General features: G+C 40.7%; 1 protein-coding gene across 4 annotated transcripts in view; it reads right to left on the bottom strand.

Moving 5' to 3' along the window:
• Nucleotides 1-18,939, bottom strand: part of PLCE1 (phospholipase C epsilon 1) — a 284,212-nt gene that overhangs the window by 69,281 nt on the left and 195,992 nt on the right. For all 4 annotated transcript variants that reach the window (XM_016164148.2, XM_016164151.2, XM_016164149.2 and 1 more), the window contains 3 exons: nt 13,198-13,343; nt 8,373-8,631; nt 6,353-6,558 (listed from right to left, as the gene is read on the bottom strand). In XM_016164148.2, coding sequence (XP_016019634.2) covers nt 6,353-6,558; nt 8,373-8,631; nt 13,198-13,343 — 611 coding nt within the window. The remainder of the gene's footprint in view (nt 1-6,352; nt 6,559-8,372; nt 8,632-13,197; nt 13,344-18,939) is intronic.

The following is an 18,939-nucleotide window of genomic DNA, read 5'->3' as shown; positions in this document are numbered from 1 at the left end:
TCCCTCCAGGTTACCCAGCTCAGAAAAGGTCTACCCAAGGCAAAATTCTGGTCTGACTTTTTAGCCTTGGATCTTCATCACTAGATTCGTTTGCCTTCTCCTTAATCATGACAAAAGGTCGTGACCTGAACGCACTGGGGCAAAAATAGGCAAAACAAGATTTGCTAAACTGGTCTGAGAAGGGGCTCTGTTAAAAGTAAAATACAATTAGTTCAAAGGCACTCGCTGGAAAATAGTCATGGTGGCCAGAGGAGCAAGAGCAACATTATAGATATTCGTTGGGTGTGCATGCATGGGCAAGCACGTGTGCACATAAAGGACTTGTTGCCTTTCCTGAGTCAGGAATCTGGATTATTAGGGATAGAAGGATGTGGGGGAAAGCAAAAGAGACTTTATTGTCTCTTTTCTATCTGGCCACCTTGGTAGGAATGTGCCCAAGAGAGAATCGATCTCTTCAAAGCATGAGGAATTGTTAGTAAGATCAAGGTTTCTGTTGTTTGATTCATAGACATTACTAGCAAAGTGGTGAATAAAATTGAGAAGGAGCTGGTCCATACATCCCTGGGAAGAAATGTTCCCATCATCTTGAGGCACCTGGGCAGCCTTCTGCCTCTTGGCAAGGCATGAGCAGCAGCACTGGGCTCCTTGGACTCTCAGTCTAGATCCTGGTCCCTGAGCAAGATCCCACTCCTGCTTTCAAACAGCAGGTTCTTCCTCCTTGCCTCACATAAATAGATATCCTTAAAAAAGAAAAGAAATCTATAGGACATCTCATAACTCTGATGGTCAGAATATCCTTTTTAGATAATCCACACTGGAAACAACCCAAATGTCCAGCAACAACAGAATATATAATTAAAATCTGATGTATTCATACAATGTAATTCTGCACAGCAGTGAAAACGAACACACAATAGCTAACCACATGCGACAACAAAGACAGACATTAAGCTAGACACACCAGCATACATACTGTATGATAACATTTACGTAAATGTAAATTTCAAAACCAGGCAAAACTGTATCATGTAGAAATGCATAATAATGGTAAAAATATAAAAAGCAGGCTGTAGTATCGTAAAATTCACAGTAGTGAATTTTTATCGAGGGAGAAAGGCGGTGACATAATTGAGAAGGGTCCTGGCAATGTTTTCACTCTGGACAGTAGTTATATATTCATTTACCTGACAATGATTCAAATACATTATTTTTAAAAACTTTTAATTTAGAATAGTTTTAGACTTTTAGAGGCGTTGCAAAGTGCCAACACTGATACATTATCATTAATGAAAGTGCATACTCTATTTAGATTTCCTTAGTTTTTCACCCATGTCTTTTCTCTGTTCCAGGATCCCATCCAGGATATCATATTACATTTAGCTGTCATGTTTCTTTAGGCTCCTCTTAAAGCTGATGTTTTCTCTGACTTTTCTAATTTTTGAGATCTTGGCAGTTTTGAGGAGCACTGGTGAGATATTTGTAGAATGTCCCTCAATCAGATTTTGCCTGACATTTTTCTCATAATTACACTGGACTTATGAGTTCTGGGCAGGAACAGCATAGGAGTAGATTGTCATTCTCATCATATCATATCCAGGGAACATACTACGAACATGACTTATTCCTGTTGATGCTTACCTGGCTGAAGTAGTGTTGGTCATGTCCCACTGTAAAGTTTCTTTTTCTTTTAAAACTCCTTTCTATTCTGTCCTCTTTGGAAGGAAGTCACTATGCACAGACCACATTTAAGGAGTAAGGAGTTATGCACTACCTCCTAGAGGGTGGAGTATCTAATAAGTTACTTGGAATTCCTCTGCATAGGAGACTTATCTCTTCTCCCCCATCTGTTTATTTATCATTATATATATGAACTAATGGATAATTATTTAATACTTTGGGTTATAATGTGATGCTACTTTATTTTGTTGCTCATATTATTCCAATGTTCACCATGGGGATTTTTTTTCAGTTGGCTCATATTTCTTTGACGTAACTCCATCACTGCGTCTTTTTTTTTTTTTTTTCTTTTAAGCACTTCTTTACTTTCTGGCACAAGATGTCCCAGGTTTGTCTTGCTTACTTCATACCCCAGTCCTAGAATCAGCCATTTCTCCAAGGAGCTTTGCTTTCCTTTATTGAAGAATGTTCTTAGAAATCATGATCTGGTTGCTAGGTGCAAAAATACATTCTATTTTATGCACTTAATATTACATTTAAACATAAAAGTGAAGAAAGAAAAACATCTTTTGTGTCTAACTTAGCTCCATCCCTCCAAAATTGCTCTCAGTAACAACGGAAAACCAATCCTATGTCCTCCTCCGCAATACTTATGTCTATGATTCAAACATATAGCATAGTGATTAGGAACATGCCCTCTAGAGTTACCTACCCTGGGTTTAATGTCCAGCTCTACCACCTATTTGCCGTGTCACCTAGTCAAATCACCTGTCTCTGAGCTTCACCTTACTTATCTGTTAACAGCCAAAAGACAATGGCCATTTCACAGAGTAATGGTGAAGTTCAAATAAGATGATACTTGTAAAGCACTCAGCATGGCATCTGGCTCAGTAAAGTACACCACGGGAAGACTGAGGTTTCATCCCTTCCACGTCTCCTTCCCTACTTCCTTTGCCCTAGGCTGAATCAGCCCAGCTTTTTGTTTAGAGGGGCTTTCTTCGCGTCTGTAAGAAAGCCCTTTATTCTTTTTTGTTCCTTTCTCTGGAACCATTTGCACATTGTCCATGTCATACTTCTTGTTGTTTTTTTAAGGAAAAAAAGGATTCAATTGGTGCCAGTACCCATGAAATGCAACATGTTAATTGGACATAGAACTTCTGATTTTAATTTAGCAAGAGAAATGGTGTTTCCTGCATTCTGTTTAATATGAGTTCTGTGCTAAATCAAGTATTTTCCAGTGAAAAACTACAAGCCTTATGAAAAATAGTGTCTGGACAGAAAAATTATGAGGCTTTTCTGGAGCCCATGTTTGCTCCTCAGAGATGACGCAAGCTGGGAGAGAGCAGACACTGTCTTTCTTAGCATCGGTTTCTATTTTAGAACACAAAAGAACTAATGCTTGGCGTTAATAATTCCATTAAAAAGCATTTTTCCAGGGACTAATGCCTAAGATAAAATTGACAACTGTTTGTAATGAAATAAGTTCCTTTCAAGAAAGAAACTAGTAGCTTTGTCTCTTAGATCATATAGTGAATTTTATGCACTTCTGTGCCTGATTCTCTCAGAAAACAAGTTGCTGTGGGTTTACAAGAAGCAATAAGGTGGAACCTTAAAGGGTTATTTAGGAACTAAATAATATTAACCAAAGGTCAAAGATGTGATTTACCAGCAAGAAACTACCTTGTCACATTTAAGTCATATGCCTTAAGGCAAGGACCAAGGAGTGAAAGAGAAGGAAAGTTTGTATCCAACCCCGGAAGGGGTTCTGTAGCATCCTTCAGTTAGAAACTATAAATTGACAGATAAACATTTTTCTAATGTTCCCTGATGAAAATCCTCTATTAAAGGACAAGTGGGCGATTTATCAGCCTGGTTATGTATTTTTTTTTAATAAGGGTTCATTACTTCCTACAAAGTTAATAGGATTACATGAACATGATTCATCAAATGATAAGCCTAAATTTAATTCTATATGATAGAAGAAAATGAACAGTTTTTTGAAGGGCTTGCTATAGCTGTTTCCTGTAATAAAATTCGGTTTTAATCTTGCTTCTGGCAAATTCTTGCTTTTAATTAACATAGCACTTTCCTCAAATACAGGCAACTTCTAAATTATATCTGGGTAGTCTGCGGACTTTGGAGCCAGCCTACCGGGGTTAAATCCTGGCCCTGTTTGGGGTGAGACCCTGAGTAAAATGAAAGTGTTGTGAGGATTAAGTAATTTAACATATAGAAAGTATTTGGGATAGTGTTTGTTTAAAAGTAGGCTCTAAAATAATAATCGCATGTCAAATATTACTAATATTATTGTCCGGATTGCATTTGCAATGTCAGTGTGGGTCTCTGGATCAAGAATGGATTTCCAAGTCCTGGCAGATGGTCCTGGAACCAACACTAGCTGACCTGGTTTCAGTCAATTCTATTAAACACCCCCTCTCTCACCTTGTGTGTTCAGTGCTTCATTTCAGACTTGCAATCTCTTAAGGAAAGTATTATTGGTACTGAGACACATGGGTTTCAATCTGAGGATTTCAATATAGCTTCATAGGTTTTGTAAAAAAAAAAATTTGCATTTTTTGTGCTCCCCCTGGCCTACCTGCCCCCTTCTAAGAGTATGTAGAAGCAGGGTCTGGAAAATCGGAAGTGGAAAAGAAATGTCCTTGAGATGTAGATGGCAAAACACTTGGGATGAGATAAGGGAATATGCAGAAAATTAGAAATAAAATTTCATGAGAGGTGATAGGATGAGGTAAGAAATTTATCACTTGAAAGAATCCCCAGCCAAAGGAAAGGATGGTAAAGGGAAAGCTCTGAGGCTCAACCAAATGTAGCATTCCTAAAAGTATTTCGGAAAGATTGACACCTTTAACTAACACCCCCTCCCCACAGCCCCAAGTGAAGATTGTTATAAAAAAGAGCCATATGAAATTTATTATTTTATCTACTCAGGGATGATATCTCCCTTACAGTATGATTTAAGGAATTTTGGCCAGATCTCAGAATAAAGGTTTATCCCAAACATCTGTTTGATTTTTCTTACAAAGATTATAAAACTTGTAATAAATTATGATTCCCTCTTTTCTTTGGCTACAAAGATTCTCGGAACAAAATTACGTCACTGCAAAGACTGTATCATATACACTTCTGTATGTATTTTTTTTCCTAACCTATTTTCCTTTTTCATTAATATCTTCAATTATTTATATTTATTCTTATAAGCATCTACAGAATATTTTGTGGAAGAAGGTAGATATACACATAGATACTTATATATAAAGAGACAGGCAAATAAAGGTAGATAGAGGTTAAGGACTTAAATGGCTTTGAGATGCTTCTTGTGCAGACATGTGCTTATTTGTAAATGGTCTCTTTCTCTCTATATAGCTATACCGTATGGTATACTAATACTATATATTCTATAACATATAACTAATACTACATGTACAATATTAATGTCAGCAAAATGCTAGTGAGAAAACTTTCAAATAATATTTGAACTGAGATAAACAAACAAAAAAAGAATTGATAAAACTATGAGAATTTGAGCTTTAGGTCTGAGACATTGTGGTGAGGGCACTACAGTTAATCTTTGAGCACCTGGGTCCTCTATGAGGGAATAAGCAAGGAAGTGAGGTTTGGAATAAAAACTCAAAGCCTTTGTAGAGATCTGGGATGTAGGTTTACATCCTTAAAACATAGTAGCATTAGGGATTCAGATAGATACAAGGCATTCATTTCTGTGTTTACCACCAATTCTAAGTATCTAGTACTACAATACCAAATAAATTATTTTCCAAAAACAGTATGACACTTTCCAATGTAGGTGCACATACACAGGGACAACTGGGAAAGGCTTTGCAGTACAAACAGCAATGTCTCACAAACACACACATGTGTGTATAAGGGCTCCAAGGTATGACCCATAAGTGCTGACTGTCAAAGCCAGTAGACCTAATAGTTTTGGATGGTGCTAAACGATTCTTCCAGCTGGCCCAGGCTCTGCCATTTGAGTTAGGCCTGACCATGAGTAAATGGCCTGGAAGAAATGCAATGCATGTCTCAAGACCACTGGTTTCTGAACTTATCATTTGGTTGTAGGTAAGCATGTCTGGCTAGGCTGCAAGGGGTGCTGATAACAGCAATCGGCACATCTGAGCAATGTCAAAGCTGAGGAGGCCACCTCACAGAGCTGTATTTCTGACAGTGAGATCCCTGACCACCTGACTTAGAATCACCCACAGGTGGGGGGGAGCTGCTAAAATTACTGATTTCTGAGTATCACTCTAGCCCTACTAAATCACTATATTTAATTCAAAAATATAGTGTCCCATCCAGTGATAACTAAAAACCATTTTTTATGGGGCCTATGAAATAAATAAAGAGATCATGGTTCTAATCTGTAAATTTAATTGGTCAAATTTTTAGAAATGGCAGAATAGGTCTAGTTTTTTTCAAGGGGATAACAGATGGCAAGAAATTAAATTATGAGCAGTAATTTTAGAAGGATGCAGCCAAATCAAACAGATAAATTCTAATTCAGAATTGGTAAAGTGTGAAGATAAAGAAGCATGGCTTATGTAAAGGTGGTGGGTTTTTATTAGGTGTCTACCTGAAACCAAACTGCAGTAGGAAAAAGGAGCAATGAGCGTCCCTCTTGTTAAAATGTACAACTTACTGCCATCGAGCTTTATCCTTCAAGGAGTTTTTCCTAGAGCTGTTCCCTTCATTGGGGCTGTCCTCCTCCTCCATCTCCAGACTTCGACTGCAGCTCCTGATGATCTGAAAGATGCTGTTGACTGTGGACTCCTTTTCTGAATTCTTTAAGCCATTTTGTCCCACTCGTTGTAAGAAATTATCTTGTCCACTGTAGTCGGCTACGAACTACAGAAAAATATATATTTTGTTATTGCGACTTCATATAATGCATCTAAACCACCTAGTTGGTGAGGGAAATGAAATCATCATAGTCATAAACATTGGCATTTGTGCCAATTTTAATGGGGGAAAACCACCAGGAAAAAAAAAAACCACCAGGAAAAACATTTTTTTCCCCTTTTACCACATGAAATACCAAACCTCACTCTAATTTCCACTAAGACAACTTTAGTCCCTCTAGGAACCAACACTCCACTTCAAATTGAAAACACAAGAAGTAATATTATTCCAAGGTTCCCTAGGGAGATTAGCCACTCTACAGAGGAAGGGCAGGGTTATTTTCTCAGTGAGAACTGAGAAAACCATGAAAAAGTCTACTGCTCTATGGAACCAGATAAAATTGTTGGGCCCAAGGAAAACACTGAGGAAAGGTGACATTTTGCTTTATTTCCCATATACCCTATGGTAATCCAGAGGCTTCTGGGTGGCTTTTAAGCTCTTATTGTCTGTATTTTTTTTTTTTTAGGTGAGGCAACCCTTGGTTGACCTCACAGATTGCAAGGACCTTGTCAGCTTACAATCCTTTATTTTTGACAATTTTTTTTTATGCCTATAGCCTCTGGTCTTCCTAGGTGGTCTCCCATCCAAGCAATCACCAGGCTCAACCCTGCTTAGTTTCTGAGATCAGATGGGATTGGGCCTGTTCAGGGTGGCATGGCCGTAGACTCTTATTGTCTGTATTCTTGACGAGGAAGTTTCCCCCATCAGAGCTAACAGCTAGGGCCGGGCTTTGAGATGTGGCATTCCCTCTTTCTGATACATGAGGAAACTGCTGTGGGTGCAGCACGGGAGACTTGCTTTAAGTTTTCTCCTCCATTTCTTGCACTTTTATCACCCCCTTAAGTAAGCCAGAGAGACGCAAGCTGGTAGTGTACCCATCAGGGGCTCTCAAGTCTTCCTGATACCAGGCGATGCCGCTGTTCCCAGGTGACACTGAACAGGCTGAAGTTTAGAAGTCTACCCAGGGCCACTGAGAAGGAGTGTGTGTGTTTATGTGCATATGTGAGAGTGTGTGTGTGTAAGATCAGTAGTGAGTACTGCTACCATAGTGAGAATGACCCTAGATTTGGGGGTGGGGCTTCCAGGTATAGAACTCTTCAAAATTCTCCACAAAGTTACCCCGATTTTAGTCTCCTCTTTTATTTCTAAATACCAGATAAGGAGGCTTCTTTATCTTCTTTCAGTTTCTCAATGTCTCTTCTCCCCAGAGTCTAGCTCCCTGAAGCAAAACTCATGGCTCTCTCATCTGGGAGTCAGGAACAAGAAGCAAGGGCCTGGGACAGCTGAGGCAGCTGTGACTGGGAACCTGGAGCTGGTCTTTAGATGAGGCGCCAGCTTCTCCAGGGTCCTCCCACAGAGGATGAAAGGAGGGCACTGCCGACTTCCCCATGTTCTTTCTTCCTCTGATGCAGAAAAGTTAATACTCTCACTTGACTTCGCTATCCCCTACATCCAGACGTTCCCACCCAACAACAGAAAAGAACACCCATCAACCTTAAAAAAAAAAATCGGAAAACACCACTCATTTCAATTTGTACTTCACATTGCTCCACTAAAGCTAACTTAACCATATTAAGCCCCAAATAGTGCCAGTTGACATTATTCTCCCTGGAACTTTCAAAGACCCAACTGTTATCCAACACAATAGTAAAAACTGACAACCCTGGGTTCACTAAGTTATCCCTCCTCGCTCTCAGGAGTGATAAGCCAGGGGACAATGGTGACTCTCCAGATCATGAGGATTTTGAAAGAGGCCTCACCTCTAGAGCTTCTTCTTGGGAATTGTACCTCGGGCAAAGCTTCAGGAGGCCAGAGGTTCCGTCAAGAACTTCACAGAGCTCCTTCAGGAACACTCCGCAGAATGGAACCACCTTGCAGCCGGGGATGTGCAGAGCCCGCGTCACCACCTTCCTGTACTCACAGGATGACTCGTGCTGAGCCATGGCATCCTTCAGGCTCCGCATGGTCTCCAGGTCGCACTGGTCCATAAACTGCCACATCTTCAAAACTTTTCTTGACCTATTGTAAGTAAATGACATTTTTTTTTTTCAGAATGAAGAAGAAATAATAGCTTAAATTCCATATGAATTCATTCTTTTTGCCTATTTATGTTTTAATATTTATTACGGATCCATATCTCCACCTACTTCCCTGAATGATGTGGCTGTTACTTTTTTAATTGAAACACAAAATTAAATAAGACAGATACAAACAAAAACACATGTGGATAGAGTTCATTTTGGAAGGTGGGCATTGAACTTAGGTTTTAGCCTTTCTGGCAGCTATAGCCAAAAGGGAAACCTAATGCGCCACATGGTTTGTACAAATATTTATGGAGTCTTGCCTGTAGAAAATGTGGTCCATTTACTCCTCTTGATCTTTTAAATGTTATCCTTGGATTAGGCCAGTCCCTCAGTGATACAAGTGAAACCTGTTTTGATCTCTTTTGTAGAATTGCTTTTATTGAATCCAGCTTTGACACAAGCTGCTGGGACATCTAAAGGGACATTATCCCAAAGTATTATTTGCATACTTCAGGATTCTAAATGGGACTTTACTATTTTGAAATTGCTGCTGAAAACAAGAGGTGACATTGTACCCACCTTCTAAAAAAGAGGTATCAGACTGTCAAAAGGGGTACCCAAACTGCTCTGCGTTCAGTGGTCTCTCTCCCTCCACCAGCCCCAACCCAGGGACTGGATCTGAGCAGCCAGATCAGGAATATTTCTTTGGAGAGTGTTGTCAGAGTGCTATATATGGAAGGGAGGAAATCACCCCAAGTTCAGGGGGCTTGAAGTGAACTCCATGGTGAGGTGGACCTGTGTCCTGGGCAGTGTGTTGGTCACCTAGATTGGGGTGACTCTTGCCTGGAAAGTCTAGAGATGAGCAGATGCCTGGGGCTGCCAGATGTCAGGGTGAGGGAGAAGATTCCAATGGGTGTGTCTTACATTTGCAGAATCTGGGAAGGCAAAGCGCTGAGTGTTTCCTGTGAGTCAGGGGTGGATACTGCGACAGGCAGTTGGACCTAAGCTATCCTGAAAGGCCTGCCTGCCAAATGAGGTGACACAATTGGAAAGAGTCTAGGAGGGCGGGACGTCCAGAGCTGGATCCAGGGGATCAAGGGGATTGCCATTTGCCAGGTAATGGTGCGGTGGGAAGTACTTAGGATAGGGAATGGAGGGAGTCAGGGGGAATAACTAGGAAGGAATCTTAAAAGCACTCCATAATGGCTCTCTGTGGGAGCACTGAGGCCACATTACAACAGTACCAGTCACGTAAGACTTTTGTTCCCTCTACCCCTCCTACTTTGTCTTTTCTTCTCCTGCCTACTTTTACTGCAGAGACCCTGCAGAGGGAAAGAAAAAATGAACCATATCTTCCCACTCCACTGCAGGTTTCTGAGACTGGCTGGGTTGTGGAATGTGGGGTGAGGGTAAGGCTTTAAATTCAATGAGAGTTTGTAATTTTGTTTTATATCGGACTAGGTTAAAAATCACTATGTAATGTATAAGATATCCAAAACACATAAAGCACAACATAATAACTATCATGAACCAACCTCTCAGTTAAAAAAATAAAACAATAGCAATATGGTTGAGGCCCCAGTGGATTCCTCCATGAGCACATACTTCCCCCTTCCTTGCTAAAGGGGACCACAGCTGTGACTTTGGTGATCTTGTTTCCTTTCAATTCTTTATACAGTCCCAACGTGTATGTATCTCTAAGTAGTTTGTAGAATTGTGTGTTTGTAAACTGTGTACAAATGGTGTCACATGGTAGTAGTCTTAGACAATGTCTTTTTTTTTTTTTTTGCACAGCTGTATGTTTCTGAGATTCATTCACACTCATGAGTGTAAGAAAATGAGACAGCTTATTAACCACACGAATGACTGGCAAATCTACAGGCTCTCCCAAAGTATAATTCAGAGCTGAGGGAGAGAGGGCCAAGTAGGCAGGTCTGGAACACAGACAGGTCAGAAAAAAAAAAACTTTCCTGTTTTCACTCCACTAAGTCTAGCTAGTTCTACAATTGGTTTCTTCTAAGCCCTATAGTTATCTTGATGTAGTTAAGTTACCTATAGACTGGTGAGAATCCTTTTTGGGCATGAAAAAGAGGTATAAATAAACAAAGTGAATGAATGAATGAAACATGGTTCTCATTATTTAATCATCCTTCTTTCCGTGAGTAATCATGGTACATTTGAGGCCAAGTGGTCATGGTACATTTGAGGCCAAAAGATGAACCTCAGCAATTATCAATGATTTTTTATTAGACTGAGAATCGATACTCTTTAAAAACTTTTACTTCTCTTTATGTTTATAAAGATACTAGATGCTCAGTGTACAAAATCTGGAAAATACCGAAATGTAGAAAATCTACATGCAGTTCTACCATCCACAGACAACATCAGGTATATCTCCTTTCAGTATTTATCCTATTTGTATCTGTGTGGTACAAATATTTTACAAGTTGTGTTGTATGAATATTGTTGAGGTTATTAAGTATGGAGAGCTTGGTTCCCAGATATTTTTATACATTATATGTTATTTGTTTTCCAACGATATTAAAATTTTTTCATAAACATCATTTTTGATAGCTAAATAATATTCTATTACATGACGTATCATATTATTTCCTTCATTTTTCTACTGCTGTTCATTTGGGTTATTCTAAATTGACACCATGATTAAGTAAATATTATAGTAAATCTTTGTAGTTCTAATTGTTTCCTTAAAACTGCTGAGAATGTAGTTGAGGAAGCAAAATATATAATATCCATTGAAAACCAGTCATTTAACAATAAGATTGCTCTCATCTAATTGCTTTAAAAATGCCCTTTAGTTATCTTGATGTAGTTAAATTACTTATAATCTAAATATTTTCAAGCTTGAAAGTACATGCACAAGCTCTGCCTCCAAAATCATTTCATCATAAGAACGTCTAGCAACTAATCTCCTATATGTATTTTTCCAGCAAAAGAGTTATTAAACCTAGTACTTTTACCTTTTCTTTCTTTCTTTTTTTTTTTTTTTTTGTAAAGATCAGTTCAGTTTTAAGCCAAATAGAGGAGCATGAAATGCCGTGGCGGTTGGTCTGGGATATAAGACAAAAACACACAGGAATTAGTGGTGCGGTTTAGCCTGGTTTGAGGTTATTCTTTGTAGAACAGAGAATCACCTGGCTGTATGGTGCTCTTGGATTTTGAAATCAACTAAGTTGTATCTGAAAGTCACATTCACTCAAAGCCTCTATCAGTCATTCTGAGGTCATTCTCATGTCAAAAGAATCTCTAATAGATGGTATGTGGCTGCCAGCCTCCAAAATGGCCTCTAATGACCCACACTTCTCTGTGCAGTGTAGTCCCACCCACAATGAACTAGTGCTGTTGCTAGGTGACCAGCATAATATGACGGCAGTGACAGTGTGTGACTTCTGAGGCTAGGAGATAAAAGGCTCTTTTGAATCATTCACTTTGGAGGGAGCCTGCCATCATGCTGTGAGGACAGTGATGTCCAGAAGAGAGAAAGTGAGGTCCTCAGCCCAAAGCCAGCACCAACTTGCCGGTCAAACACAGAAGGATCAGCATCATTACAACAGAACTATTTTATCATAATATGATCATTTTTTAAAAAAGAAAAGTAACACAATTTCTTTTTTTTTGGTAGAAAATCTATCACAAAGAGAACTAAATCATCTGGATATAGCCTTCTCTTCTTCCAGTATTTTTTCTATCTTTTCCTTTTTTAGAGCCATGTCCAGTATATTTGCATAACCACTTTGAATGACAATGACAGAACCACTTGAGTTTATTCTTAGTTAAGAAAGTTCAAAAGAACAACGGAATTTCCAGCTCTGAGAATTTTCCTGTCTTCCCCAACCCTGAATCCCCCTATGTATGGACCTGGGGAATCAAAGAAAAACCTCAATAATGTTATGAAGCAAGATCTATTTACAGTATAACCCTCATGGGGAAGGTGAAAAGACAGCAATAACAACAATAACAACAGTTCTCTTTACGGGGCCTTGCTACATGCCAGATAGACCTGCTGGACACTTTATATTTCACTAAATCCTACATAAAGAGGTAGGTGATTTTTATTATTACTCTCATTTTACAGATGAAGGAATTGAGGCTCAGCGAGGTCAAGTAACTTATCTAGATCATACGTTTATTCTGTGAGGGAGCCAAGATTTGATTCCCTGTTATTCTGACTTGACAACTCACGCTCCTTTTCCTTACACCACACTGCATCCCACAGGAGTGAGGGACAGCTACTTTATGCTGGCTAATTAAGGCTGAAAGGGAATAAGGTAGGCGACTTTATTGACAGAACAGTGATCTTACTATTAGCTTGATAAAGAAGACATAAGAGCAAGATATCATAGAGGTTAAGAGCATGGGCTCTGAAATCAAGGCTACCTGCATTCACATGCCAGACATGCCAGGTGACCTTAGATGAATGACTTAACTTCTAACCAATTGCCTGGTTTGGGTAAATGTGGTTACCTGGGCAATCAATTCAGTTCCATTGAAATGGTAAGAGGAAACTATGTCCAGATAACTGTATCCCCACTGCACATACCTGAGGCCGGCCAAGAACTCCATGACGGTGTTGTAGTTTCCCATGTTCCAGCAGCATTTGGCCACATGCACCAAATACGAGAAGACTTCCCGCTTCTCCTCCATGGAACCCGCCGTGAGGATCAGCCACGTTACCCAGGAGCTCACCTGGAAAATGCATAGGGAGGCATCCACTGAAGCTAGGTCCTGGAAGCTTGATAAATATTTTTTTCACAAGAAAACTGTTTTTCTTTAAAAAAAAAATCAGTTTAGTATTAGAAAATGAAGGACCCAAATGAGAGACTAAGGTGATACTCTAGTTCCATCCATACTTTGCTATGGGATTCTGGGAAAGTTACGTAACCTCTCTGTGTTCTTAATTTTCATATTTAAATAAGAAGGCTGAATGTAATTCATAAAATTTTCTTGATTTATAAAATTCCATGAGACTATAAAAAATAAAGCTTAAGGATAATATTGATTTAAATATATTTGACTGATGGACAGAAAGATTAAATGCAATCAGTATACTTAGCCCAAAAGTGAAAGACAATTATCAAGTATCGAAATACATATCAAATGAAAAAATACAAAAAAATACATAATTTTGAACTATCTTTTGCAAATGCATTATCTATTATGCTCCTCAAATGACTAAACAATAATAAGAAGTACAAATATACAGCACTTACTATAAGACAGGAACTGTTCTAAGTACTTCACATATGTTACCTTATTTATCTTTCACAACAATTCTAAGAGTTAGGGACTACTATTATTCTCATTTTATGGAGGAGAAAACTGAGGGACGAAGAGACTTGCTCAAGGTCCCCAACCAAAAGATAGCAAAGTCTGAATTTGAACTTAGGTGTGTTCCTCGGAGGTGGCACTATTAACTACTTACTAAATGACTAATGTGCACATATGAACGCTAATGTTCTCCAGTTCTGGGCTTAAATTTATTCTGATGTGATTTGTTTTTTCTATTATATAGACTGGAGTATCATATCTAATAATCCAATACTAAGATCCCATTTACAAAATGCAGTCTCAAACCCTCTGCTTAATCACTAAGATTATTTTGCTGCTCCCTGTACATTTGGTGCTTGGACACTAATGTTCACTTAAGTTACTTTCTCCATCATGGTTAATGTCTGGGCTGATAAGCTCAGCTGTTAAGAAATCAAAACTTTAGTCTTAACCCCACATGGCCCATTAGCTGCATTTGGTTCAGCAACATTGCTGAAACCTGGGGAGCAACTCATTTCCCTGGCCTGAGTGACACTGAGGACTGAACAGAGAGTTCGTGGTTATCTACAATAACTGCAGGAAAAAAAATAGAGTTTAAGGGCCATAGCATACTGCCCTAAAGTGACAGGAACGAATGGCATTTAGTGCTGGCAGCAACCACAGATGACAGCCCAACCCCATTTTCCAGATCAGGAATATATGGCTCATGGGAGAAGTGACTTTTTGAGGTCACAATTCTCATTAATGTCAAAACTAGGACTTCCAGTCCGGTGCTCCTTCATCTGATGAAGGGTGACAGTTTCTTCAAACTTGGCATTAATTAGGTCCTTCTAAGTACTTACTAAGAGCTAACTATTTGAGGACTGAGCTGGAATAAAGGAGAGGATACCTAGAAAAGTACCAAAAGATAGTTAAAGAAACAGAAAAAACAAACCAGAAGAGATTGATACTAAACACCTCTTTCCTCTCCCTACACAGGAACAGACAGGGACTGGTACCAGCCAGGAGCTCTGCAATAATAACCTATCTCTTCCCTTATGAAATAAGCTGAAGCAAAAATGTTGTGGGCCACTGGCCACCCAGGGCCCAGGGGGCTCTGACCATGCACCTCTGCTCTCTACCTGCCTCAGACTTCTCAGCCCTCATGCAACATCAGGAGAACCGATCTGGAGTCAGATCCCTAGGACGAGCCCTGGTCCAGATGAAGGAATTCAGAGCCTCTTGGGCACCATTTGTTCCACTCGCCTGGGACTGCTTGGAGCACAGAGGAACCCTCCGGGATTTGCAGAGCCAGCTCTGCCCCTGCAGCTATAAGCGAGCCTGTGCTCACCCCTCACCCACTTACCCGGTTAATAGTCACCTTCCTGAAACCCTGGCTCTCTACAACAAGAAATTATTTTGCCAGTAGAGACTGAGTGTCCTTGGTGCTTCCATCTCATTCTTCCTTTAGTGTACTTTGCTTTTGATGAGCCTTATCCTGCTGTGGGAAATCGCCAGCGAACACTTAGAAGCATAAAATCATCAACTTTGAGCTAGGAATTCAAACCTATCTCCTTAGAAATGAAAATGAAATCCTGGAAAGTTAAAATAATTCCTCAAACACCCAATGCATTAGTTTTTGAGGTCTCTGGCTATATCTTCTGTGGCTTTAGCTCCTTTTTTTTGTTGTTGTTGTTGGAACTTATGGAAAACCAGTTTCTCTGCAAGTTACGGTTCTTTCCAGCTATTCTGGTACCACAGTGACTTATTAGTCCAGTGGCCCGAAAGGGTTACCTTATCTTCCCCTGGAGAGGCCCGCTTCACAGAGCAGGCACAGGCCACTACATGGCTGGTGCCTCGATCCTGATCATGCATCCAGATTTCCTATCAGTCAAATCATTTTCCATATACTTTCCCACAATGCTAGGAAAAAAATAGCGATACCGTATTTCACATGGAAACCTAATTTAAACCAACTGTTCCATCTCTGAGTGTGAGTCCCCAGGGCCTGGTTGTTGAGATTATGTAAGCACAGTTATCATAAACACTCCCTTCCCCCTACATCTGTTTACAGACTTCAGGGACAATTCTTATTGCAACCTAATGTATTCATAATTTCACAGGCATTCATTGATGGGAGCGTCACCACTAATTATGAAAAATAAATGACAGAAAGGAAACAAGGATTCTGCGACAACTGTAAAATGTTGCCCGAAGCATAAACAGTGGTTACGTTTACTAAGTGGAAAATACAATGTGTTGCCAATCCAGAAATATTTCCAGGGTATAAATCACACAGAAAAATACAAAAATTGTGTACATATGAAGTACTATGCCTCGAGCATAGGGAGCATCCCTAGAGTAGAAAGGTGTTAAATGTGGTAAATTATTTTGCCTGATTTTAATCGTCAGCACAGAATAAAGAGAGAGTCTGGCACCCAGCCCAGATCTGTGCATGTTCCTTCCTAAGGCTCTCTGTTACCTTGACAACTCTGACCCCTTGGTACACGACGCCCACAACTCCTCCTTAGCGGCTCCTTTCCAGATGTTTATTTTCCTCCTTCTCTTGCCTTTCTCAGTACTCCTAGGCCTAGCTAAGCTGAACAATTTGCTCTCTCTTCTCACATCAAATACCTTATTGGTACTACACAAGCTCGGTTTGGAAGGAATGTTCTTGCTCCATTCAAAATGACCTTCCCTGGTTCACCCTATCCTTTGTAAAGCCAAATCTTCACCTCGGCCCACCAGGCCTTGCCTGTTCTCCAGCCTCACCTCAGCTCTCTCCTGCATCCTGCTTTTAGGGAGGTGACCATGACTTTTTCCCATCTTAAAGATGTTGTACTGGTTGTTCCTTCTACAAGAAGGCTTCCCACTCCCCACCTCCACTATTGATTTAGCTGACACCTACTTATCTTTAGGCAGAAATGTCCTTGGACCCTGCAGTCAGGATCCCTGCCCCAAACCCTATGCTTTAGAAGGCCCACACCACCGCATCCAGCTGTGCTCCTCTCCATAGAGAAGCCTGTAGGGTGGAAGAAACATGTCTGCCCATTGGCTATGCACCTACTTTCATATCATTCACCCCTGTAAATACAGGCCTGCTGCATTCCCTGTCCAAACAATCCAGGCCCACTTCTGGGTCTGCAAGGGCCTTTTACCTGGACTAGTCCTCCTGAGGGTAGGTCATAAACCTGGGCCTGAGGGCTGGCCAAAGGGCTGTGGGAAGTGGTGGTGTGTGAACCAAGTTTAAACTTGAGGCCTAGGATGTCCACACACAGGCACACGAGCCAGGATAGTAAGAGAAGGTGGATAGGCCACAGACTGGGGCCTCCTTGGTACTTTGTCCTGGGTTTATGGGTAAAGTCAGGGGCAGGGCGGCCTTCAGGAATTTGGTGAAAATATCACTTTCTTGAGGAGGCCTGCTCTGCCTTCCCACCTGGGCAGGGTCTATGTGGGGCTCCCATGTTTCTTTGACCCTAGATCCTCTGCTCGGTCAGCACTGTATTCCCCAAAAGGCAGATATCATGTCTGCTGTGGTCACCAGAAGCAGTGCCCACTACGTAACTGCTTAATAAGAATTGGCAAATAAGTAGATGTGGCCTCTTCTAGAAAGGATTTTCTGATGACCTAGTACTTCACATTCAACTTTGTATTTTTCTCTGACTTACTGTCGGACCTTGAGTTCAAAGTTGTATCTGTACTTGGTTTCTGACCATTGCGTGGGTGTGCATTGTTTATTTTCATTATATTTGTGTGTCTGACTCTTTCACATGGGCCCGTTCTGTCTTCCCTACCAGACCTTAAGCCCTCAAGGACAGAGACTGTGTTTCCCACATCTCCAGTGTGGGGATGCTCGCTGCCTCTGACCAACAGGCAGGCCACCCGGAGTCCCAGGAGGCCATGGGCAGAGAGGATTCTCAGCCTCCAAATGGTCAGGGATTCTATTTGGGAAAAGGCCTGCTGTTCCCAGGTCCAGAAAAAGGAGACATATGACTTTGTGCCAAAAAGTTTTTTTCGCTATGCTGAGCAGAAGTTTTCATAGAAAGATGATCCTTTGTAATGGGTATCTGGTTACCCTAATTACAAAGGCCTGTCTCAAATGGTGGAATCTAAAGAAGACAATGACAGTCCAGACAAAGTTACTCTCAAGTAGTTTCTGTGCAGCGTATATACATACCCTCCATGGGGCATTAGCAAAACAACCTTTGAACTAAAGCATGTAGCCATGTACATGGATAACATACATGGACAGACTGCACATCCTCCCCCCCTCTCCCCTCCATCCTTGACACATCTGGCTAGGCAGCAGTCTTCCAAGCACTGACTGCTTCAGAATCTCTGATGGCGGTGGTAGAGTGTTTGTCCAAATGCAGAGTCCAAGGTCTCACTCAGACCTAGAAAACAGACTCTCTAAGAGCAGAGCCCAGGAATCATGTTTCTTATGTGTACTTAGGTTGAGAACTCTCCCAGGGGTTCAGCGTCCCTTTCTGCACCCCTAAAATTGAGTCAGAGCTCAAGCATCATTTCCGTCCAATACTGTAAATCGCCACCTGTCACTATACCTGAGCCTGGGACCATGACTCATTTGGAACCAAGAAGGAGAAGCCAGGGGGAGGCAGCAGAGCACAGCACAGCGATGGAGAACCTGGGCACCGGGGTTGAGTGGACCTGTGTTTAAATCCCAGTTCCACTGTTTCCTTGTGCAGTTAACTGAGGCAAGCCACCAAACCTGTCAGCCTCAATTTCCTTTTCAGTAAAATGGGAACAATAATATTTATCTCATAATATTATCATGAGGGTGAAACTGCAGGTTGTTATCTAAGATCTCACTCAGCACGATGCTGAGTGTATAGTTAAGGGCTCAATAAGCGTTTACTACTGTGACTACTGCTACTGCTGCTGTCTTTACCTGAGTTGCAGAGAAGCTGAATTCTAGGACAAGAACACAGAAGCCCAGAAGAAAGAAACCTCTAAGCCCCACTTCCGAACAACAAGGAAGGAAGTAGTCCAAGGCTGGACCAGGAGGAATCTGTGT

The sequence above is a fragment of the Rousettus aegyptiacus genome, unplaced genomic scaffold (assembly GCF_014176215.1).
Source record: "Rousettus aegyptiacus isolate mRouAeg1 unplaced genomic scaffold, mRouAeg1.p scaffold_m13_p_6, whole genome shotgun sequence".
Lineage (NCBI taxonomy): Eukaryota > Metazoa > Chordata > Mammalia > Chiroptera > Pteropodidae > Rousettus > Rousettus aegyptiacus.
Note: the sequence above shows the minus strand (reverse complement) of the source record. Positions and strands in the feature narration are given on the sequence as shown.